Genomic DNA, 25,151 nt, shown 5'->3' with positions numbered 1-25,151 from the left:
CTCCATTGTATATACACACAGAAAAAAAACCTAAAATGCACAGAACTTAATTTCTTCCTAATGGAATTAACCTCATTAATAACTGAGATTAAGTATTAACTCAAGAAACAAAGCGACTTTGACTTAAAGCAGAAAATGACAGAAAAAATTTAATATTAAATACTTACACTAAGAAAATATTCAGTAAATTAAATCGCCTTTGTGATCTATGGCATGTCAAATGGCTTTTGAGAAAAGAAACACTTCCTCAAAATAATAAATTACTTCTTGTGTAGAGGTAGCTGTTTTCTAGATATAGAAAAGTATTTTCAAAAGTGTTGAACAGTCTTAAACATTAAGGTCTTTTAATGCTTAAGTTCTGTTAAGGAATTTTTATAGTTCTAACCAAGGGTTGTAGGAATGGAAAATAACGGTGCAGCAACCAAGAAGCAGGGCCAACTGCAGCAGCTAGCTGCTATTTAAAAGCTTCATCGCTAATCTGGACTAGTCAGTGCACGCAGTGATTTGGCTAATACAAAATTCTGGCCTGCTTCATTTTCAGCCATCAAACTTAACGTTCAAAATAAGCAGTAGAGAAGTACAAAAGTACCCACACAAGAGTAACTCTCACATGCCAAGAACTAAATAACTTCATGATCTGAAAGATAAAATACTTGCAGACGTCAGCTGAGACAAGACCCAGAAACACCAAAACACCTGTAATTCTACACTCAGTCAGATAAAGAAAGGAACAGGATTCCTGGCCTGAAGAGAACAGCTCTGTATAGGTTGCTTGAGAGAAATGGAAAAACAGTATTCAAGTATGGGTTGATTAGAGAAACTTCATGTTTAATAAACACACAAAATTTGCAGACTTTGTAGACAAAAAATCAAATATTTCTGTAACTGGTTTTCTTTCTCTGATGATTAATAACGCTAAGTCTATGTAATTCTGAATGCTTCCTAACAAAGACACAATCTTTGTGTATTTTGTGGACACAAGAGAGAATTAGAGTTTCGTGTACGTGATTCAATAAAATACATTTTCCAGTCAATGCCATAGCAATGCCATAATTAATAAGGAAAAAAGAAACAACCACAATCTGTTTGGGAGTGGTGTTCAGAAACATGATTTAGTGGCGGGTTGTTAAGAGTTAGGGTAGTATGGTTTGGTTGTGGTGGGACTTGATGATCTTGAAGGTCTTTTCCAATCTGAATAATTCTCTGTGATTCTATATACAAATTTAATGCTCATCTAAAATAAAACCAGACTACTTTAACACATTTGTTTTTAGTGCTCTTTCTTGTACGTACCTTTTCTCTTCGAGGCACAGAAGCACTGCTTTCACAGTTGAGAAAGCTTCTTAAGTATGAAGTTTAGGATTTACTCAGAGAATTTGGATTTGACTATTTCGGTCTTACTATGGGTAAATAGGTCCTATTTGGCTCATCATGATTATTATTAGATAATTGAGGTTTTAGCTTTTTGTAACTAAACAAATCATTAAGAATAGTAGAGAACTTTGTCAAATAAAAGGTTATTACATTGCTCCTAAATATACCTATGTTACCTGCAGAGACACAATATGAACTACCACTATTAATTACTTACACTCTTACCAGTTGTATAGTGGTATAAGGATTCTTAATCACAAACAAAAACCCTATACCATCTCTTTAAAGAATAAAGCAGTTTGATTATTTGCATCTGTCAGCAGATGTAAGCAATTTGGTTTCAAGTGAATGGAGCATTAAAATCTATGACTTCAGGTCAACCACATCTTTTCAAGTATATCAGATGGTATAATTCATTTGATCTAAAGATGTCACTACTACTCATATAATCTATCTCTTAGAAGAACATTTCTTCATACATGAAGACAAGAAGCTGACAGCTGCATGAAACTTTACAGGTACTTTTAAAGATTAAACTGTTGTCTGGAGATTAATAGGACAATGATGTATAAACTGAAAGGCTTAGAAATACAGAATCCTTACCTTTGAGGCCTTCTGCAAGCTTCTTTTTAAATTCAGTAGATAAAAGAGAAATCATCTTTAAGTTACTGAATAGAAACAACCTATCTGCAGACATGTGCAAGCTGTTTGCTGACTAGATACAGATGCATTTTTTCACATACTTGATTCAGATACAAGAGGAAGTTCCTTCAACCTCCTCTCCTATCTTTTTATTTTTTAATGTGAGAAACTATACATAACTTCATGGCAATTTAGCTGACAGTTTGCTATAATGATGATCCTAGCCGTACATCTTTTCTCATGTATAAAGCCTGCGTAGCTATTAAATTTTGGAGACATACTTTATGCAGCAACAGCATTGTGCTTGGACTCTATTTTCCCCAAATAAAAATTGTAAGTCTTTTATTTTCACAGATGGCTGAATTACTGTTAATAAGCACAAATTTTTATTTTAATTCCATAATTAACACTGGGTTTCATTACTTAGGAATTTTGACATGTGAGTGCAAAATTTGGAGATATACTTTTATTCAGTTGTACATTAAACATGATTTGAAATATGCTCACATGTCTAGTTAATCAAATTGCAGAGTGTGATTACAACAGTAAAGTTAGGACTCTTGTATCATGCTCTCAATGCAGAGCAAGAGACATCCCAAGAAGAAATGAGCACCAATAGTTATAAGTGAGGATTATGAATAAGTGTTTCAATGAGCTTCTAAGACAGTATTTATTGTGCAGATGGAAATCTAAAGAAGTAAGCTTATCTATGCTATGTTATGACATGGAATTTGATGGCTTGAATGATTTTTGATGCTTTTAAGTAAACTTGTGGTATTATCTTTAATTCATGTTCATGGAAATTAATTTCCAAACAACCATCTCAACTCTTACAAAACAAAGCTGCTTTTTCCAAATATCAGAGAACATTACATGGAAGAACAACACGTCAAATAAAGACTTTAAAATGACACAGAATGAAAACATGAATCCTTTCAGAAAGTAATCAGGACATGCAAAGTCACTATTTTACTATCTTAACAGGACTTCAAATAAATATTATGTGAAAAAATAATATTAAAAAAAAAGAAACAAAATGAAACAAAATACAGAATAAGGCTACATACCCTCCAGTTTTAACCTATGTTTTAATGCCCAAGCATTTTCTGAAATACATGTATGATCATCAGTTATCCCTCACTAGTCCCTGTGTAATGGAATAGGAAAAATATATCATGGAAAGGACAGTTACAGTTTAAATCTTTTATCAAAAATAAATAAACTTGCAAATATTATCTGCTTTACCACAGCTTTCATTGTTCCACAACTTGATGTGCTGCATCCCAAAGATGGAAGGGATTAAGATACAACTAATTAGGCAAGAATCAGTACTGGTATGAGGCAGGAAAAAAGCACGTATACAAATAGCATAGGCACACACAAAATACATATATACACAAAATACACAAACACACACAGAAGACAGCAATTAACAGAGTTTTATACCTATATGTAAGGTAACTGCAAAACTGCACAAAACACAGCCAATAACTTCTAGCACTGAAAGCTGCTTGAAACTTCATTGTAAGTAATTAACCTCATGGCCCACAGCCTTCTAGCCCAAGGAGCAGTCCATTGAATATTTTCTACAACTTATGAACAAGCCAAGGAATTTACATCACAGTCAGAGGATTCTTTTGCTGAATTAACCCCATCTCCCTCTGACCCTAAGAAGCCATAAACCAACAGGATACAGAAGAGGGAGAATGTGCTATAGTGTTTCAGCTGACCTACAGAGAGCTGTCTCTGTCATTCCAAGGCTGAAAACCCAGATGATGAATTACAGAGCAAAATGTTAGGTTCAGATGCAAACATCAACCACTTCCCTCTACACATGCACATGCAGACATGTTCACTCACCCCAAACCAGCTCAGTTTCTGCAAAAGGCCAAGTAGTGTTAGGACTCATTTACACAGTGTTACTCTAAGATAAAAGAGGGAAGAAAATTGCTTACTGAAGAAGCATGCATCCATCTGTGAGTAACAGTATATAAGAATGTGCACTGTGTACTGAATAAAAGCTTGTCTTTTTGTACATAGATTATTAAGTATGACATAAGTACGAGTACAAAGCAGAATGAGCAAGATTCCCAAGAATCTTAGCTTGAACAGCCCTTCCAAAAAACTAAAAAGAGTTGTGTATCATGTTTTAAAAGACTTCTGCCTGGTTTTATTTGCTAAACACAGTGCAAAGCCTCTTATATAAAGTAGCTAATAAAGTCTAGCTGACCACATGCACAGCAAATGCGATAACACAAATATCTGCACTAGGACCTCAAAAGTAATCTCTATGACATGAAGCTCTTTGCAGTCTTTAGGCTTATGATGTACTGCTTAGCTGCACTGAGAACTTATTCCCAGCTGAAGGCTTACTTGAATAATCTCTTGCAAATGGACAGTGGCTGACTGTTCCACTTCTAATTCAGAATGAAAACTGATACTTTGAAGTCTGACTAAAAAAAGAGTCCACAGTTTTAAATAGATTAATTTAAAACCAATACATTTATTTAATAGACACCAAGAGCATGAAGTACTCAACACAGCGACATTTCTAAATGAAATATTCGTCACTGAATCTAACAAGTTCATGGCTCTTCTCTGATGAACTGAAGTTGTAAAGGATTTTCACAATATCGTGAACTTTATTACTAACAGCATTCAAATGAGTACTTCGTTCGTACTGTTTTCTTTTGAAATGATGCAAGATACTTCAGAAAGCTTTATTTCACTCAGATCCCCTGAATACAGTAAAGTTTTTGCACACTAAAAAACAGTTTTCTTTGGTGATTGATTTTCATGCATTATGATCTCAAACAAGTTAGCTGAAGTCTTCAGTCAGAGGACAAGTCAAAACCTCCCCTTCTGAAGCGAAACACAAACCTATGGAAGCATTTTCTCACTAACCCTAGTACAAAGTACTGCACTGTATAACTTACTAATTATTTTTTCAACCCCTGGGAAGTCAAAACTTAGAGGCTATTTCCTCCTGCTCTCATTTTTCCACCTTTAATCAGAATAACCACAAAATGATCAGGAACTGTAGAGAATGACATAAAAAAATATATATGTGAAAATGTGTATCAGTTGATACTTAGAGTGAAGGATGCAAATGACAAATCCCTCTATCAAAAATCCCATTGACAACACTATAGAAACTTGACTGGAAGAGGAAAGGATCAGTTTATCACAGACCACTGGCCATTATATATTAATTTATACACTGGCCATTATATATTAATTTAGCAAGACATTTTTTTTGAATTTGTAACTTTCTTCATAAGGAGTACTTCAAGCTTCTTTATACAAAGGACTTGAAAGTTTTCTTCATTTTTTTTCTGCACTGAGATTCTTTCATAACCTCTTTTCACACTGTATATTCCATTAACTGAAACATGCACTATCTCCCAACACAGTACTGTCTCCCACCATATTTAATCCACAAAAATATTCAAAAACTTCAGTGTCTTCCTACTACAAGTAAGTTTAAAATGTCATCTTGTACAGCTTCTGGTATGATAGTTAAAAATGCTGCAAGCCTCTATCCCCACGATAAGAGTTCTCTGGTGTGTAGATTCATGAAACTCACCTTAGCATAACTCCCAATTTTGAACAAAATCTGCTTGAGAGCACTGAAACATTAAATGCAACTGGTAGCAGAACATGTGTGAAAAGCATTTTCACTTGGACATCTATAAATCCTTTTCCCAAGATCTATCTGCACTATCAGATTGAAAAACTAGGGCTTCTCTACTGTGCAAACTGATGTGTAACATGCTCAGTACACAGAAACCATACTTAACATTTCAGAAAAGGAGCTATGAAATAAGAAAGAAAGGATCAAAAAAAAAAAAAGCAGTAAAATAGGCTTACCTACAAAACATCGCGGATCATGAGATTTTTAATAGAAGAATTAGAGTAAAATTTTGATATTTCCTTAAGCACTAGAGAAATAAATATAAATAAATAAACTAACAAAATAAGCCTCAAAAGAAAAGAAAAGAAATTAACACACTATTGAAATTGAGCCAGTCATAGCCTAGAAGTCTGGACTGATGGGTTTAGTGACTAACAGTGCTATTAAATTGCTTCCTTTCACTCCTGACAACGTGGTTCTTTACTGTAAAGCAAAAGTGTGAAAGTGGCTGGTCCTTCCAATTGCACAGTACCCAAGAATCCTCTCAGTTCTCTATCACATGCTCCATGAATGGTATTTTGTGTTTCCATGGTTCTTTTCCCACCACTCCACTCCACCCCACCCCCCCACACACTCTTCTTCAGTGCATCTTGAGGAAGTGACTACAGAAGAACAAACTACAGCTTATGGGATAGAAGACTGAAGAGAAATACACCTATGCAGGGAAGACTTTGAAAGAGGTCATGGAGGTGGAGTAATAGAAGAAAGAATAAGCATAAGAATGGAAGAGAGAACTGTTGCATAGCGATTCTGTCTTAACAAGTTTGACTTTCAGGGTCTTTTGTGTCAATGATTACAATATATACAAACCACACGAGCAGAATGCTTATATACAGGCTCATAGGAATATTTTATAAAGTTATTATGAGTGAAAAATGTTCCAAACATAAAATTTAGCAAAGATGAAGAGCTAACAATTAAACTGAAGTTTAGTATTTTAAATTGACTACAGGATCACAAAATTTGTTAACAGTAGTCAAATCCAAAATGGTAAAATACATCAAATTAGTAAAGACCTGTAATCCTAACAGGTGGTCCTGATATACTGAAGTGATTAATACTTATGTCAAAAACCACATAAAGCCAAGTTATTAGAAACACCAATTCTGTCATCTTCCTACAAACCAAATACGCTTATGTGAAGTAATTGGAACGTCACAGAAATACTATTTGTTAATTGATGCTTTGGCTGTCAAAAGCAAATCTACGCAGTTTTATGTTGGAAACAAATTATCACAAAGCAACTCCTTTCATTTGCCTGCCAATTATCTGAAATGAAAATATAAGCTCAGAAAGTGAAACCTATTTAAATGACAACTTCACTAATTTATTTTTAGTGTGCTTAGAGAAGCACATGAGAAACAGTAGCACAATCTGTGTGACAATATAAAACAAGCTACATAACTCAGATTTAGGAGTGCCAACTCAATAGCAGAATGACTCAGATATTGCAACAGGAAATAAATTCAGAGCTTAAGTGTTCTAAAGGTAGAACATTCTAATTCGTCTAACAAGCAGGCTGCAATAAAATCAGAAGCTACAATAACATGACTTCAGAGTTTAAAAATTTCAAAGCATAGAAATGAATGAATTCACACTGAATATTCATATAAATAACCATATATATGTATATATCTATTTGTACATAATCATAGTTCAAAATAAAACCTTGTTTTACACATTAAGCAGGTAAAACATCTGAAAAACAGGCTGTTAAGCCTGTGTGTAAATTTCTGTTTGTAGATAAACTAAGCATTTCTAGACAAACGTACAGATACCTTGGTATACATTTAGACATTTTTTCTTACAAAAAATATCACTGTACCTGTATGGCTTCGAATATGAACTCTCAGTGTTCCATTGCTCGCAAATTTCTGTCCACAATATGGGCAAATTTTCTCTTTTTCACCTGTGTGAGTCTACATGAGAAGAGGAAAGATGAGAATGGAAGTTACAGCATTGCCTTCAAATAGTAAAATATGGAACAGCTTAACTGTATTTCACATTGACCACTATTCTCTCCAACAACCATTATATATGTCATTCCATCACATAAACAGACATTTTAAGGAATTAGTGTTCTTTCATTTTTCTTCTATAATTTCTAAATTAATCTCACTATTAATAGCAAAAAAAAAGAAAATGTTTTTATAGTTCGTAAGTTTACAATTTCCATAACAGTTATATTATTATAATTTCCAATTCACTTTTGTCTATGCTCATCATTGAAATATTAAGAAACTCATTTTTCAGATTGATTTCTCTGATAATGGTTTCTAAACTAAAAACAGTAACTCGATTACCTAATAAAATTAACTCACATGGAACTTCTTTAAAAATCTTGTAATTTCTCAGAATTTTACTTCATTATTAAATTAGCTAAGAGTTTTACCAAGTGTAGTATAGCTTTTTGTACTGATAACTTGAACAGGAGCTTCAAAAAGTCTCTGTGGAGATTTGTGTAAATAACTTCTGACACTTTCACATGAATGGACATCAGTGATATAATACGATGGACATCAGAAATATGATAGACAGCTATACTCCAAAGATCAAGTACTCACTGATTTCTGTTAATACCAATTGCATATTGGATCCTGTTGGGTTTGTAATAAATGCTACAATCGGACTGTATTTATAGAAATAATCATAAGAAGGACATTGTGATTGTCACTAAGTGTAAATCATAAGCTGAGCCTGTCTTTCCAAATCAACCTTTTAGGGCTGAACTGCTTTTTATAAAAAGAATTATTTCAAATTCTATCATCCACTTTCTGCAGTCACAAGCAAGACCACCTTCAAGTAAGTTAAATGCAAGGATTCTCCTTATTTAGTATACAATGCTTCCAAGTTCTTAATTGAAGATTTATCAACCTACTGAATAATTTCTCCTCATAGTCATGACAGCTTTGTAGAGGGTTTCTAATGACCTTTCCATATAAAGAATATATTTTTTTTTAATTATTTTTTTTAATGAAACGATCTTCATAAAACCTTTCTCTCACATGTTACATGTTATTGCTGCAGTTGAAGGAAGAGTTATCCTAAGATAACCACAAGTTTCCACATCCATAAGATATGGTATAGTTGGAGAGGCATGACAAGACTCCTCTACAATTTACTATCAACTGTGAAAAGAGATTTGTGTGATAATGCACAGTATTTGCTCTAATCATGCACTGAAAATACTGTACCATTTACTCCATTACTTAAAAACTTGCAAGTAATAAATAAAAAATAATTGATTTTACTCACTTTTTTATGACTTTTCAGGACTGAGGGTGTCACAAAAGCTTTGTCACAGAGATCACACTTATATTTCTTATGTCCATCATGTACAACTTGAATATGAACATTTAAGGTGTCCTTTCTTTTGAAAGTAGCATCACAGTGATCACACTTGAAGGTTCTCTCACCTTAAAAGAAGAAAATTAGGTTTAAATATATCAGCTTCCTGTGGAAGTACACTAATGCTTATCATTTCATAAAATTAATGGAAAAGAATTGAAGAGCTAGGTCCTGAGAGAAGATAGCCAGAAACATGAGCTTAAGTATAGCTAAGGATGAAATGGCTACCAGTGAAAAGGAACATGGGTTTTATCAGTACCTCTAGTAATAAACTGTCCGTGTGGTAAAAAATAAAATTAAATTAAAAAAAAAAAAAGGAGTGATAGGCTTAATTTGAAACTTAAATTATAAGAAATATTTTTCTGAATACAAAAGAATTCTCAAAATGAGAAATACTCATTAAGTGTTATAGCTCAAACTATAACGTTATTGTTATGACAGAAACGGTTAATATTACTAATACTTTTAAAACTGAGTACCTCAGAATAAGGAAGAAGCATTAGACTGTGAAAATCTGTGTAAGGCTTCTCAGAACACAAAAAACAAACAAGATACATTAACTTCTCCTGCAGAAAAATCATCACAATGAACCTTCTTTATATTTCGCTATTGCATTAGTTAACTTCATGATTAATATTAAATCTTAATAATCATCTGGAACATGGCACACATTCAGAAATCAGTGTTGCTTAGGGTTATAACCAGAGTCACGGTCTAAACTGGAAATTGGCTTCTTATATCCCAAAAAAATTTTCCAGGCAGAAATTGTAATACAAAAGAAGACCACCATAATCTCAGGACTATTGCTCACTCCTTATTTTTCAAGACAGATCTCTGAGTTGCAATCTCCTGATTCGAGTAAGACACAGACTTACATATTCATTAACTATTTTTTCCAGTAGCTATGATATATGGAGAGAGGTAACTTATTTTCTTGATATCGATCAAAAAATCTTAAAATAAACCCAGCCTCAGTCCAAAATGAATGTAAATTGACATCAGTATATTGCATATTAAAACCCATTAGATGCTGCACGTTGAACCATTCAAAAACATGATTTCTTTATTACAATTTGCAGATGTAATACCTTTAAGTAAGGCTCACCAACACAGCAGTTCACCAAACACCCAGACATTCCAAAGTCTAGATAAACTGTTTCTCTCCACTATAGATCAGCCAAAATTGCTCTCTTTTCCCCAAAACCTCAAAACACTTATTCATTTTCACTTTGGTAACAAAAGTTGTTTTGTCTTCCATGACACAAGAATAAGCTAAAAGATACTAGAATAAGTTGTCTCACCCTAAAATACTGCCAGTCTAATTATCCAGAAAAATTTTCAACATCAACAGGGATGCAATTTAACACACTGCTATATGGAGGATTAACACTTCTAAGAGTGTTAACTTCTTCTACATCACTTCTTGTCTTGGAAAGATGAGACAACTTTGCAAACAAAGCGAAATCATTGCTATTTTTACTAAATAACATAAAATTTTTTACTGCTTTGACAAAAGAAAATATCCAAATATTTTCTTTTAAAGAAAATTACATCTTACAAGAATTTCTATGCTTAACAGATTTGTTCAGATGGCTGTATTTTTCTTTCTGTCTCAATTTTAGTAACTTAGCCCCAAATCCAAAAATAAATTGAAAAAAATGGAGCAATACCAAACAATTGGAACAAATTATCATGCCTTCTGAAGTCAAAAATAGTTGTACGATGTCCACAAATTTATATGATACCATTATGATTAAAGAAGATATAACCTTTCAGTTTAAGGAGGTTTTGTCCTTCTTATCTTACATTTTTGTTGATAATCATTCCTATAATTTTCAGTAATGCACTTTAATTATTATCTGAGAAAATAAATAACTTTCAAACAACAAAAACTAATAAAGGATAAAAGTTAAGAACCAGTTTTCAAATAAAAGGCCTCCAAATTCAGGTAATTTCAGAACCCTGATGCCTTCTGTGTATTTAGCCAAATTCTGGTGTCAGTTTAGTAAAATCTTTCAACATGCAAAGTGATATGAAGCCTACAATTGTTTTTTTTCAAACACTATACTGGATAAAGGTAAATATACAGTGTTTTCCCTCAGCTTCCTTTTTTTTATCAGAAACTCTATATCTCGCTATTTATGGAAGAGTCATCAGAACACTGTCTTCACTCATAGCTTGCTCATTGAGCAGTTGCTGGCTTTTTTGTTTTGTTTTGTTTAAAACCATAAAAGATGCATGAGAACTTCATAAAGCATACTGATACAATTCTATGGAAAGAGTTTCAGAAGTTTCCTGAATGGCACAATGTAAAAGTCTAAATCAGTCCACAAGAAGACATGAGTGCTATAATTCCCTAGAAAATTAAGAAGACTGCAAGAAAAAAAGAGCTCCACAGTTTATTTCATGATATCTCATGCTATAATAAACAAATTCCTAGGGTAAATATAAGAACATGTAGTTTGCTTAAGGACTGAATCACTCCTTCCACTGCCTTTGTTAGATAAAGAATAACATTAAAGCAATCAAATACATTTAAAAAAAAATAGTAGCTCCATTCTGCACTTTCCGTCCACAGGTTTGCATTGAGCTAGATTTAGATGTTACTACAAAAAAAAAGTTACCAAAAATATATGCATTTTCTCTTCAGGATTATGTAGTCTACAGAGTGGAAATAAACAACAAAGGATATCCATTTTTGAAACCACTGAAAGAGGGAAATTTTTCAGAGTGCATGAAATGACATTACAATATCATTATCTCCAAATGTGGAAAGAGAGTGCTAGCATAGCAAATTCTCCAGTGTTTTTCTCCAGAAATAAATATCAAAGTGTGAAAAGCCTTTCCCTGGACAGTTTTCCTCTACTGTAAAAGAAATACATAAAGAGGATGAACTCTTTCTCAACACATGAAATCCTGTTCAGCTATGCCTCTACAATTCCAGAAAACTGAATGACTCATGCGAACTGCTTCATATTATGCACTCTAATCAGCTACATCTCATACAGCCTTGTGAGCCAGTGTATTTGATCTTGAATTTTAAAAATGCATATGTAATATATTCTTGTCAATTTCAAGACAAGAACAAACGAATAATGAGTTTTATGAAATACGTTGGGTTTTATCCCAGTAAATTAAGATTGTGGTGGCCTTTTCTTCCATGTAACTAGCAACAGAATTAGAGGGAATGGCCTGAAGTTGCACCAGGGGAGGTTCAGGTTGGATATTAGGAAATATTTATTCTCAGAAAGAATGGTTAGGCACTTGAATAGCTACCCAGGGAGATGGTGGTGTCACTGTCCCCGGAAGTGTTCAGGAAACATTTTAGATGTTGTAGTGAGGGACATAGTTTAGTGGGAGATACTGGTGATAGGTGGATGGTTGAACTGGGTGATCTTGTAGGTCTTTTTCAACCTTTTTGATTTTATAGTTCCATGATTCAGAGCTGATAGGCACCATCATCCAATACAGCTGGATAATGCCTATAAATGAGTTATTTCAAAAATGAGAAGCTCATTATCGTGGCAACACAACTTGCTAATATCAGAGTTATGTTATTCAGAGAAGAATTCTACTGCTTCTTTACTTGAAACACAAGCTTTTACACAGCAAGAGTTTCCTATTATAACCACAGCCTTGAATTGAACAGTTTGTTCTTCAATTCATCCTTTTAACGACTTTCACTTTGCTATTGGTCTTTCAACGCTTCTTTTATAAAAGGACTGCCCATGAGAGATGCAGTGTGACCATAAAACTTTTGCTTCATATACTGCTGCATTAAGAACCATTTGTTAAGATGGCCCAGTTCTACTCGTTTTAATTTCCAAAATAAGAAAAAAAGGAATCTTCCTTGTGAATAATAAAAATACAAAATACAATTAAGCTTTGTCTAAGATGGCAGAAGAATTTACTGCATTCAAATTTTACTTCTACTTGTCCTCCAAAAAGGCTTCTTTGTGCCAAGAGAGACTGACTAACTCATAAGCTTAAGTATTTACATTTGCTTAAATAGTGGTGGTTATAGCTATACTTATCCCATCTTATTGGAAAAAAAAAGAAAAAAAAGGTATGCTTTTGTGTTTTAGAGGAATTTTCATCAATATCTACAATTCTGGGTACTATGAAATGTTGCTTTTGGATATTTCACGAACATTAAAATCCACCTATCACTGCATAGTACACTGAATATATAATACTGATATTTGCTGGTTTCTTTATTTTAAATAAACATATCTTTTCCCCCAAGCACATTTGACATTTTACATTGTGAAATGATTTCACAAAATCCAGTGCTTTGCAAAATTGCAGAAGGTTTGAAAGATAATTGTAAAAGAACAAACCAAACACTCCAGTCTATTAATTCCTCTACCAGAAATAGCATTCTACTGGGTCAAAAAAAGTAAGTTTATTTTTTAAAATTAAACCAGTATAAATATTCCTCAAATCAAAGCTTCTAAAAGCTAACAGGATTTTAGATTGTTAATATTTTTTTATATCTTAATTGCTAATACTAACATGGTTGAGTGGTCATTCAGGGCTCTGTAAATATTGAGAAAATTCCACAGAAAATAAATCTGAACAATAAGTTAAAAACAAAACAACAACAACAACAACAACAAACAGTACAGAATGCTTTTAACACATTAGTCACAATGGAAGATGGACACAGAATTCTTCTGGGCTGCCAATTCTAAGCTACTGGAAGGAAACATTAGCATACAGCGAAGTCTGGACTGGCACAGAAGAGTCAATTTCAGTTTTGAGCTCTGAAATGAATTACCTCCAAAAGCCGAGTAAGTCACCACTTTGTTCCTAATTTCCATTTCTTAATATGAAGATAATGCTATCACAATTAATGCAGAAAGAAATCTTACAATCAGATATGAAATCATGGTCACATTTTCTACAGTGCATTTATATTTGAATTTAAGTGCATTCAAAGGCAAGGTTTGACTTTGCTCCGAATTTTCTAATTCCTAGTGATCAGAGCTGAATTTTAAGTCTAATTTGATATAGCATGTTGTATATTGGAGCGAGGTGCTAGAGGTCTATTTTTCTCAATCAGACAAGAGAACTGAAGAAGTTCTTTTTCCTCTGAGACTTAGCACTTACTGTTATGAATTAGTAGATGCCTTTGTAGCGAGAATGGGGTTCGGAACAAAGCTTTGCATTCCTCACACTGGAATGGTCTCTCTTCAGAATGGGTCTGCAGATGAAAGACAAAGTGTCAGAGGAAAGGCTCACGGAAATCAATTAGCTGTCATTACAGTAATTATACTTAATTTTCCAAACTGAATTTGTGAAGGGATATATTAACAGTTCGAAATATCAGGGGGACAGAGAATTAAAACAATCCTTCTGCCATTATTCTGAATCCTAAAAGCCAGCAAAACTGCTACGGAATTAATGTACCACGTTGATCCTCAGAAGTATTATATTTAAATAGAAACAAAAATAATGAATAATGAGGAGGAAAGCTTCAAGTTCAGTTTTATTTCTTTATCAGCACTAATATTGGCCTTAAGTACTTACTAACATGAAAAAACTTACAAAAACACGTGTACACAAAATCCTGCATTTTTTTCACTTAAGTATAAGAGTAGAACTGATCTAATAATCTCAAGATAGTAGATCAAAATTTAGCAAAGAAAATTTCTCAAATCATGTGACTACTTTTGCGTATCTTTATTTCAGCTTCATGTTTTAGAAGACATAAAAAGCACACAGAAGCATCAGAACTGAGATTTCTGTTTGCTGTAGTAAAAATACACCATAGCTGAGGAACAGCGTAAAGAGACTTGAAAAAGAGAAACGCAGAAATAGCCTTCAAAGCCATAAATAAAATAAATGGCTAAGTTTGGATGAATCTCACAAACAGCAGAGTTGCTGAAGCGCATTTCTTTTCTGGAGCTTGGGAAACATCCAGCTTCATGCTACTGTTGTAAATTTTCCTTTTCCACTCCTCCTTTCCCTGGTGCTATCCCCGCAGTAAATTCAGATATTAAATTCATCTGTACAATCTGTTGTCTACTCAATTTTCTACAGTTTCTCATTGAGGGAAGAATGTTTTTAAAGCATCAGTGTCTGAACATTGTATTAGCTATCAAGGACCTTAAGGGGCAACAATAGTGCCAAGGGCAAATGGGGATGGACTGCATTTTATAATATGCATGACATTAAATGAATTAATTCAGTAGGTTAAGGGTAAATATTGACATAGTACATGTGTATATTGTCCATTTCTGCTTATGGCAGAAAAATTTATAATACCATAAGACATATAGAGATATCCCTTAAAATAATGAGAAAAAAAAAAGACTCTGAGGAGCCAGCATAATTATTTAGATGTAGATTCTTGGCCTCAAACTCAGACAGATTTTAACACAAACGCTGTCTCACATAAACAGCAGTAGCAAAACATGAGAGTTCTTGCAATGTTATACAGAGGTTTTGGACTCAAAGTAAATTACTTGAGTCCAGCTAATGTCACTTAAAATAAAAAAGCGTGTGGAATATATTATACATTATATAAAATATGCTGAATGTTTCAGTCCAGCTCTTGGAGGTTTACATCACAATCTGCATTAGTTGACATCCTGATTGGCAGTCTCAGCAGTCAGACCATGGATTGACAGGACATGAAGAGACTGAACTACCTTCTCACCTCAATAGGTGGTTCCTCCAGAACAGGGTTGAGACACATTGACGAGACACTGTGGGGAAGCTCGCAGTGCTGATGTCTGTGCTGTACCTGTTCTGTGGATAAATAGAAGGGTTCAGTCTCTAGGGCTGTCAATCTGGTACCTTTCACGAGCGCAAAGTTTATGTTATTTACTTTAAAATTGCTCTATTTTAGAACACTCACCACTTGAGTGATAGTTCTGAAGAGCACAGCCATTTGTATATAATTCCTTCCTATCATTCTCTTGCCAGTCCTAGTCTTCCGACCAAAATACAAGAATTCATCCATATTTCTGAACTTCACTACAAATGTTTTACTAGTCGTACCCACATGCAAGTGTAAAAAGACATCACAATTCATTTGCCTTACTTGCAACTAGTCCAGAAACAAGCTAGGTGTATCATAAAAAGCCATAAAAATCTTAATGAGCAGAGGTATATCTGCAAGCAAGCATATTAATTCTAATACTTTCCACCTTCGTCCTACTAACAGGTTCCAGAAAAGAGATGGCTTCCATTAAGAGTATGGTGGGAAATAAGACTCAATGATCCTTGTGTGGATCCCTTCCAACTCAGAATATTCTATGATTCTATGCTCAAGGTAAATGCATTTTGAGATGTCTGGCACCACAGCTGTCAAACCTCTTCACTTTTCCTTCAGTTATGCAAGTTTGTGATCAACTGTAGAAACTCCATGTGCCAAAAGTGGGCTAAGCTCATTTGTCAAGCTTCCATTATATCTCAAACTACAGCTAACAAATTTACTAAAAGCTGCTTGAAAAGACATCATATACTAAATATATATATATAAATTTGCTATATAATAGGTTATGTATATATCTGGTAAGCAGGTACACAGTGCACACACAGTAATGGTGATGGAGCACTGGCACAGCTGCACAGAGAAGTGGTGGAGTCTCCTTCTCTGAAGACATTCCAGACCCACCTGGACACCGACCTGTGCAACTTGGGCTAGGGAGCTGCTTTGGCAGGGGGGGTGGACTAGACGATCTCTAGAGATCCCTTCCAACCCCTACAATTCTGTGATTAGCTTAGGTTTAAGCTACATATTTAATACGCATATAGCAATACAAAGGAATAGAATACTATATACTATACATATATATATATACTATATATATAGACTAACTATATATGTGATTTTATTTTCATAAAAGGGTCCCACAAGCAGCTTGCAAAATGCAGTTGATTGATGTGGATTTCAATACAGCAAAATAGACTGCTCTCGTGCAAGATATTCTAGAATCATCTTTCACTCAAATAAGATGAAGAATCAGATAATAAAGTCTGCAGCATCAGAATTCAGAACGGAAAGTGGTCATACTAAACAATCTGAGTTGAACTCTCATTTTATGACTTGATTCAGAGTGGAATATAAGCAGTACATATTGCCAATGCTGCACTTAGTTTCAGTACCTTGATGTTCTACAACTGAATTTGAAGTTTTCAAAACTGTCTAAAGCTTTTACTGTAAATCAGTAGCAAGCTGAGTCTTGAAATGCATTAAATGTTTGGATGCAGTACTGCAACTCTTTAAGAACATAGTGTGATGAGTGAGATTATATCTACACCATGAAAAGACTATTATCTTCTGCTACTACTTTATCATACCTTTACAGCAAGCTGGGGAAAGGAAAATAAAGTGCAAAACAAAAATTGATGTTTTTACTACTATTTGCTCTAGAGCAGGTCCAAATTGTTGAATAGATCCTTCCACTGTTAAATTAACAGCAGGACCATGAACAACAGCACAAAGACAAAAACAAAAAACAAAAAAAAAACCATATTTTACACATTTCCCTCTATTTGAATATTCATTATGCAGAAAGGAAACACAATTTATGATTTAACACTTAAATACTTGAAAAATCAAGTAATTTTTTTTTTTTTGTAATTTCCTTGTTTTCCCTTGGACACCAGTGGTTTCAGTATTTTGAAAGGTATAGAAATAATAGTTTCTGGATTAGGCTCATTCAGAAACAGTGCAGGCCTTGGCGTCTTATCATGAGAAACTGTACAAAACTAAGCGGTCATGTGTACTTTTTGAACAGTCATATGATCAAAGTAACTAAGGATGGGCTCTTACAGAAGATCTCATGGCAGCCTTTTCTAGAATAGCATCTCTGAAAGTTTAAACCCAGCCCAAGGCTACCCATTCCCAGTAGAGAAGATGAGGGAGTACAATTGTTTTAATTCATTATGCTCCCCAAGACCAAACAACCCTGGATTAACAGTAAACCCTTTAAAATCCCATGTCTGGTGACCTACATCTGCTCACTGTCATATCCTCATATTTTATTCTTTGAATTCATCCTCTATACATAGCAAATGAGCAGATGGAAGAAGAACTTTGCATTGTCCTGTACAGAAGTAACCTGCATTATATGGCATACAAGATGTGCCTTCATCCAGCCTGACCTGGATAAAAAATGAACTCTATGTGTAACACAATGCCCCTTCTAATTTCAGCTAATATTTTATAATGTTATTTATACTATTATTTCCACAAAAAATTATATCATTTTCTTCCCATGTTCACTCAGACATTTAGTCTGAGCTTTTTCAAAATTTATCTGAGCTAGTTCCACACTGCATAACACTTCTAAGTGCCGACATCTTCAAGCAAGTGACAAAGCAAACTTACACTTGCACCTACGCAGAGCAGAGTAGTACTTGTGTGCAGTAGTAGTACACCAGAGCACTACCACAAAAGGATTAACATTTCCTGGCTCTCAGATCAGTACCTGCTAGGCTGTAATTAGTAGCACTAAGTTAGAGTTTACACTCCAGTGCTCTACTGAATAGAGTAGATGAACTCATAGCTAACCCACTGTCTATCTTCCAGCAAGATCCTGTGAAATGCAAGGATCTAATCTCCTCTGTACCTTTGAGAGGGATTTAAAAATACATGTTGTGAAACCAAATTTCATTTTGATTCTGATCCTTCCAAGATTAAAAAAAAAATCAAATTAAATAGTTACCATAAAGGAATAACAAACAACAGCAACAAGCTTCCATCTCAAACAACAAGAATTCTAAGTTACAATAAATAAAAAATGAAGTAAAATCCAAAGAGATCTTTCAAGTGCGATGCTATGAAACTCGAAAACTGTTTTTAACTGTAATACCCACCATTTCCACTGCAAAGCTCCCTGTTACTAACACAGTCATTGTATTCTGAAAGTAGTCTAATTATTCAGAGTCTGATTTTTAATTCCTCCAAAAGAAAACAAAACACAGAGTGTGGTCTTAAAGGGATATACATCTGAAGATTCATTAAGAAACTGAGTAGAAGAAGTACACAGAAGAAATATAATCAATAAAGAATTTCCATTCTTAGTTGTTCAGCTTATCTGTGACCAAGCAACAGAACTCTTGTTTTCTACACCTTGCAGTAGTTTATCCCTCCAAAAATCTTGGCACTTAAAACTATTTTGGCATCTCAAACTACTACCTTGCAATAACTTGACTTGCACTTTTTATTTTATTTAAATATACATATCCATAATGTCCACCATTATATACTACCTCTCCTTGATTACCTTTGTTAAAGGTATACTAGTGGAATGAAAACAGGAGGCCAGATAAACTGAAATCTAGGTGCCTACTTAATGCTAGTGAATATATGTACAATCTCTATACTCAATGGAATGATAGGCGTTTCAGAAAAGCAATTCAGGAGATCTACATCCATCTCCCATCTCTCAGGCTCACCTCTTCATTTAGCAAGAGCAATCAAAGACTTAATCGTGGAAGGGCAAATATATACAGCTGTTTGGGTAAACTTTATATAAACACTGGAATAATTTTAATTCACTATAGGACAGGGTTGTTTACAGCCAGTACTATGTGCAAATAGGTTCAGGAAATAAGTATTCCAACATGCTTTGAAGAATTCTGTCAAAATTGGGTACTTGCTAAATTTGTATACATTTTAATATATCTTCCATTATTTGGAGCCTCTAATCCTTGTCAGACACAAGAACCAATTCTGCAACATTCTCTTACACAGTCCTTGCTTATGTTAGTGGTGAAGCTGTTTTGAATACTGGGTCAAAATGTTTGCTCATTATTCATACTTAAGCCTGAAGTCTGTTCTCAGACAAAATTGCCTATCAGTCATCAATTGCAAATTGTCCTAAGGAAATACGTTACAAGTATTCATTGAAGATATAGCACTATCTTTCCAGATAATACTATATGTATTTCCCTAGAATATATCCAATTTGTGAGATTCTGCCTCATTTTATTAATAACTCTAAAACAAGATAGCATATACCATGACATATATGGGAGCTAATCTTGTCTTTCAGCAGATTTCTCCATGCTTTCTCTTTTAGACCATCATCACCATTTCACCCTATGAGAGGTATTATTATTATTATTACATGATTTATGGCTGAAAGTGCAAAAGATGGTGTAAAGATCCTGTGCCAAAATCCCAGATGGCATACTATATGAGCCAAACTGCAAAAGACATTTAACTAAGAGTACATCCGTTTCAACAAGAGGGGTAAAAAAAAAAAGTGGGAGTATGGAAAATATAGAAATAAAAACAGTCCCAAATATTGGGCACAAAGCTAGATAGTTTTTTTCTGTCTATTAATCCTGAAACAGCAGTCATGGATACAGCCTTACCATTAAAAAATGAAAGTTCAAGTTAAAATTAATGACAGGCATTATGAAAATTTGGTCAAATAGATTTGAGCTTAAATAAACAGAAGCAAAATGTCTCTTCAAGAGCCTGCTTCTCAGGTGATGCCACTTCTGATGTTGTTTTAAAGTGTGAACACTACAACTGAGTTCAAATTCAGAACTGCTTGGAAAGCATCTGGTGCAAAGTCCAACAACGAGGAATGACTACAGCAGGACTACAGTTCATTTTATTCAAATACCGTGGTGGGTTTTTTTTTTTGTTTTGTTTTGTTTGTTGCTTTTTCTTTTAATTTAAAATTGAAGAAATTTTAGATCAGTTAAAAATTTCTTTTGATAATGTAAAAAAAAAAAGGAAAAGCATTCAAAAAATCAAAACAGAAATGTATTTGATGCTTTTAATCAAGCAATTGTGATCTCCTTCTAATTTCCCTTTTTTTATGTTTGTTTTGCAGTATCAAAAACTCACATCTTGTCTTGAGATTTTGCTTAAAACAACATTCACTTTATATATATATATATATATATAATATATATATATACATTTTCCAATACTTTACTCCCACGTTTATAAGCATGCCAGAGCTTAATGATTAACCATTTAATAGAAAAAAATCTGCGCATCTGAGGTTGGCAGACCTGTAAACAACAACAGCAGAGTGCTTTACCTTCTTGTGATTCTTGTAAACATTTCTGTGGGCAAATCCCTTTCCACAAAGCTTGCATTTATAAGGTTTATCTTCACTGTGTATTATTTTGTGTGCAGTCACTTGATCAAGTCGTTTGAAGGACTTATTGCAAACCTCGCAGGTGTAGGGGCGTTTTTCTGCAGAAAATGAGTGGGGGACACTTAATCTCCTGTTTATACAGGGGGAGAAGATGAAAGGCAGAGACAATCATCTCCTCAGAGAGATTTCTGCAATTAAGTCAACCCAATTAAGATTAAACCAATTAGAAAGACATCTAATGCCCTTTATGTTAGACAGTTAAGTCACTTCACAAAAGATGAGCCATGGTGTATCTCAAGAAAATGGCACATTCTTTGTAATAATCATCGCTAAAACTAAATTCTGATTAATTAGCTTAAATCAAAAGAGAATGACTTCAAAGAGGAAAACACTGTTTCCAGATTACAAATGTGAAGGAGGGCATGACAGTTTTTAAGCTTAATTAACAATATACATATTAGCTTCCAAAACTAAAAGTTGCTATACAAAAAGCCTATTATGCTTCAAGTGGTGACTGCAATTTAACTACATTAACACTCATCCAAAAGTGTCAAAAGCAAGCTAAGAGCTCTGAAATATGGATTATGTTGTTGAGAAATGAGCTTTTGGTGTGGACCGATACCAAGAAAATAGTTCAATTACAAGCCTAAGGAGTTGCAAAAACCTGCGTTTTTAAATGTTAATGCATATGAGAGAACAATGTTTGTGTTTCCACTGTGTTGCTTGATGTTTCTAATCACTGGTGAAATAAACAGAAACACTAGACTGCAGTGATCAGAAATTCTGGGAGGGCCAATTAGTGTCCTGCTGCCAATCCTACGGATAGGCAACTCCCTGCTCACAGTGATCTGCTGTTCTACCAGAGGAGGACAGGCACAATGAAGAACTTGTGTCATCTATGAAACGGTGTGGGATGATCCATTTTCCTCTGAATGAGAATTTTTTGCACCTGAGCCCACGAATACCTGCCCTTTTATCAGATCTCTGGCTGACAGCATAACCCAGCTCCCATCCTCTTCAACATAAAATTGCACTCAACAGTTCTTCACCACCTCTATAAGACAAGCAACAATCTTTCACCCCGTCCCATGTAACTGACATCATCTACCCCAGCTAGCATGAAACAGAAGCTTGACAAAGCAGCAACAGGAGAAAGTAGATAGCATTACACTTGGAATCTTGAAAGGCTTAGAAACAATAACTTAGATGTTTTCCTTGGAATATGGGATTTGCTTGAACAGCCCAGGACAACACAAAATTCACCAAACCTTCTATTTCTAAGTGATTAATGTAAAACTGAATGTATGCTAAATACATCACACACACACACACACATAGGTTTATGCCATTTTAATATGTTACCTGAATGAGTTATCATATGGCGTTTTAGCTGGTTAGCCGAAATAAATCTCTTGTCACATTCTTGACACTCAAAGGTCTCATGAACCTGCAAAATGAGTGTTTAATGATAATTAAATACCTGACTCAAACAAGATCACATATCTTACATACACAGAAGTTCTCCAACAGACTATGACTATTTCTAATCCATTAGTTATATATGTGGGGATTTTCTATGATTTCCACTTTGTTAGTCCCCAAAGGAACAACAGTATCTCTCAAAAATAATTTTTAAAACCAGGAACAAAAAAAAATCACTAGAGAACAATATTCAGAAACAGCAGTTATACAAAATCACAGTATCAGATCCATTTAAAGTACCATTAACCAAAAAAGAACAAAACAACAGATGCAGAATAACCTTTCAGAAAACTTCCTTCTAATACAATAGACATAAGTAAAAATGCCAACACAATAGCTACTTCGTAACTACTATAATAATTTTAAAATATCAATACAATCAAACTTGATTAGGACTTCTATCTGCTTATAGAAATCTGATTGAATACATGTGTGATTTAAAAATGACTGGGCTCCATCAAATCTCTTAGTGACTCTTCTGTTGAGAATTTAGCAGGTTTTTAAAAAAAAATCTAAAGCAATCACACTGGCAAAATAAATGATTTCACTGTTTTTGTTATTTCTGGGGGAGCTAAAGCAACTCTCGAGGCACTCTTTTAAAATAGCAAACTCTTTCCAGGTTGAGGCAAAAGGTGATACTGTTTGTCTTGAGAGCTTTGGAGGCAATACAGTGGAGGGGCAGCAGCCTCTCTTTAAATTATAAACACAGTAAGCCAACATCACAGCACATAATGTCATCAAGGACTAAATGATGGAAAATTAGTTAGAAGTTGCAGTTGAGAGCTGCAATCTCTGACACTCAATTAAAGAAAAATTAAACCTTTGCTCTGGTTTACCAAAACCACAACACATACTCAAGTTCTCCACGCTTCCTTCCAGCAGGCACACCTTAACCTAGTCACAGTGCATCTAAACATACATTCCAGGCTTTCAGAACTTGCAGCCTTAGACAGCAAAACTTCCTGGCAGAGATCACACTTCATGAAGCACTTTTGGGGATCACTAAACTCTCTGAAGAGGAATCTAGCAGCTAAAAATAACAAACATCAGAGCTTCAACAAAACATTTGAAGGAAAAACATTTTCAGACAGCACAGTAATGTCTTCCATTTAAAACAAACATGAGGGGAAAAGAAACAACAACAAAATTCTCCATAAGAACCTCTGTTTCCATGCTGTTACTCCCCAACTAACAACAGTCCATTAAAAAACACTGCTGTAATGAGTAGTTACAGTATTTCCTACCATCAGTAAACTTGCATATCTTCGATAGTGATGCTTAAGCAAATACTTAGCCAGAACCAAGTGGCATGCTCAAATAACAATCATTCATTTGAAATATCCTGCATTACAGGTTAATTTCCCTGATATATACAGTCTACTATTTTACCTTTTCCAAATATCTTGATTTTGACTCCGACTGTTGATCGAAGCTTATACTAACTCTGCAACCAAGTATTATCAGAATCCTGCCAGAGTCTCCTGGTTTCAGCTGAGTGTTAATAGCACAACAATGTTTTGGTGTTACTTGAAATGACTTGTAAGGTGCTCTTAAATCTATTATTTAACACATCAGAACCTACGGTTGTGTTGCACTTCTATGCAGCTGTCTGTTTTCAATTTATGACCATTGTTTATTAAATAGTCTCACTGAATACATCTGCATTCCAACAGAGGTTTGTGTGCATACATTAAAAAGCAAGAGCTAACAAAAATATATTCTATACGTGGTACTCCAATTCTTCAGAAAATTATCAGGCACAGACTGGCATGTATATGCATTAAACAGCTGTGGCTATCAAGCATATTTCTATAGCTGTCACTCTTAAATCAATTATTTAGAAAACTACACAATTATATAGTAAAACAGTAATAAAATGCAGCAAATATTGTTGCAAATAAAAATATTCAACTGAGTTTCCATTAAGAAAACTGGTCAAGTAAATTATTTATGAGTACACTATGCAAATTCAGTCAGCCTGTAATATCACAGATAAGTGATTGTGCAAAGATTTGTTAGTAATTATTCCTATTAGGGGACTGTAACAGTTATCATCATAAACATCAGTTACATTACAGTCAGAACATCCTTACAAATTGTCTCATAGAGCCTTGAAGAGCTGCCTTTGCAGACAACTTGCTAGGTGCTACAGGAACTAACAAGCATCTGAACAAAATTAACTTTTACTCAGAAAAATATATGCTTTCATTTCAGAAAAATATATGCTTTCATTAACAAGACCAATAACCTTGAACTTTTCACAAGGTCTACTGAAAAGCAAAAGGTCATTCAAAAGATCTTTGGGGAAGTGATGGAGGTAAAACGTTTAAGGTTCAAGTCAACCATGATAAACATTTCCAAAATTTGAAGCACTCAAACTTTTGGATGGAGAAATTAAAGAAATGAATACCACACAGTAAATGAGCTTACATTGGACTATTAAAGATAATAATGAATTCACAACAAAATACAAAAAATGAGTTTGATTTTGCTCTTCAAAAACCACTGTCATTTTGAGATGTATTAAG

At 34.2% G+C, this 25,151-nt stretch overlaps 1 protein-coding gene across 1 annotated transcript in view; it reads right to left on the bottom strand.

Annotated features, from left to right (window-relative positions):
- The window catches only part of PRDM5 (PR/SET domain 5), an 84,000-nt gene that overhangs the window by 21,698 nt on the left and 37,151 nt on the right, over nucleotides 1-25,151 (bottom strand). The window contains exons 9-13 of the mRNA XM_065736834.1: nucleotides 22,504-22,588; nucleotides 21,082-21,239; nucleotides 14,171-14,264; nucleotides 8,966-9,126; nucleotides 7,536-7,629 (exon numbers count right to left, since the gene is read on the bottom strand). Coding sequence (XP_065592906.1) covers nucleotides 7,536-7,629; nucleotides 8,966-9,126; nucleotides 14,171-14,264; nucleotides 21,082-21,239; nucleotides 22,504-22,588 — 592 coding nt within the window. The remainder of the gene's footprint in view (nucleotides 1-7,535; nucleotides 7,630-8,965; nucleotides 9,127-14,170; nucleotides 14,265-21,081; nucleotides 21,240-22,503; nucleotides 22,589-25,151) is intronic.

This window comes from Cyrtonyx montezumae, unplaced genomic scaffold (assembly GCF_038088225.1).
Source record: "Cyrtonyx montezumae isolate F1298 unplaced genomic scaffold, pur_monq_1.0 scaffold_2, whole genome shotgun sequence".
In the NCBI taxonomy this organism is placed as follows: Eukaryota; Metazoa; Chordata; class Aves; order Galliformes; family Odontophoridae; genus Cyrtonyx; species Cyrtonyx montezumae.
This window is presented reverse-complemented; position numbering and strand designations above follow the sequence as displayed.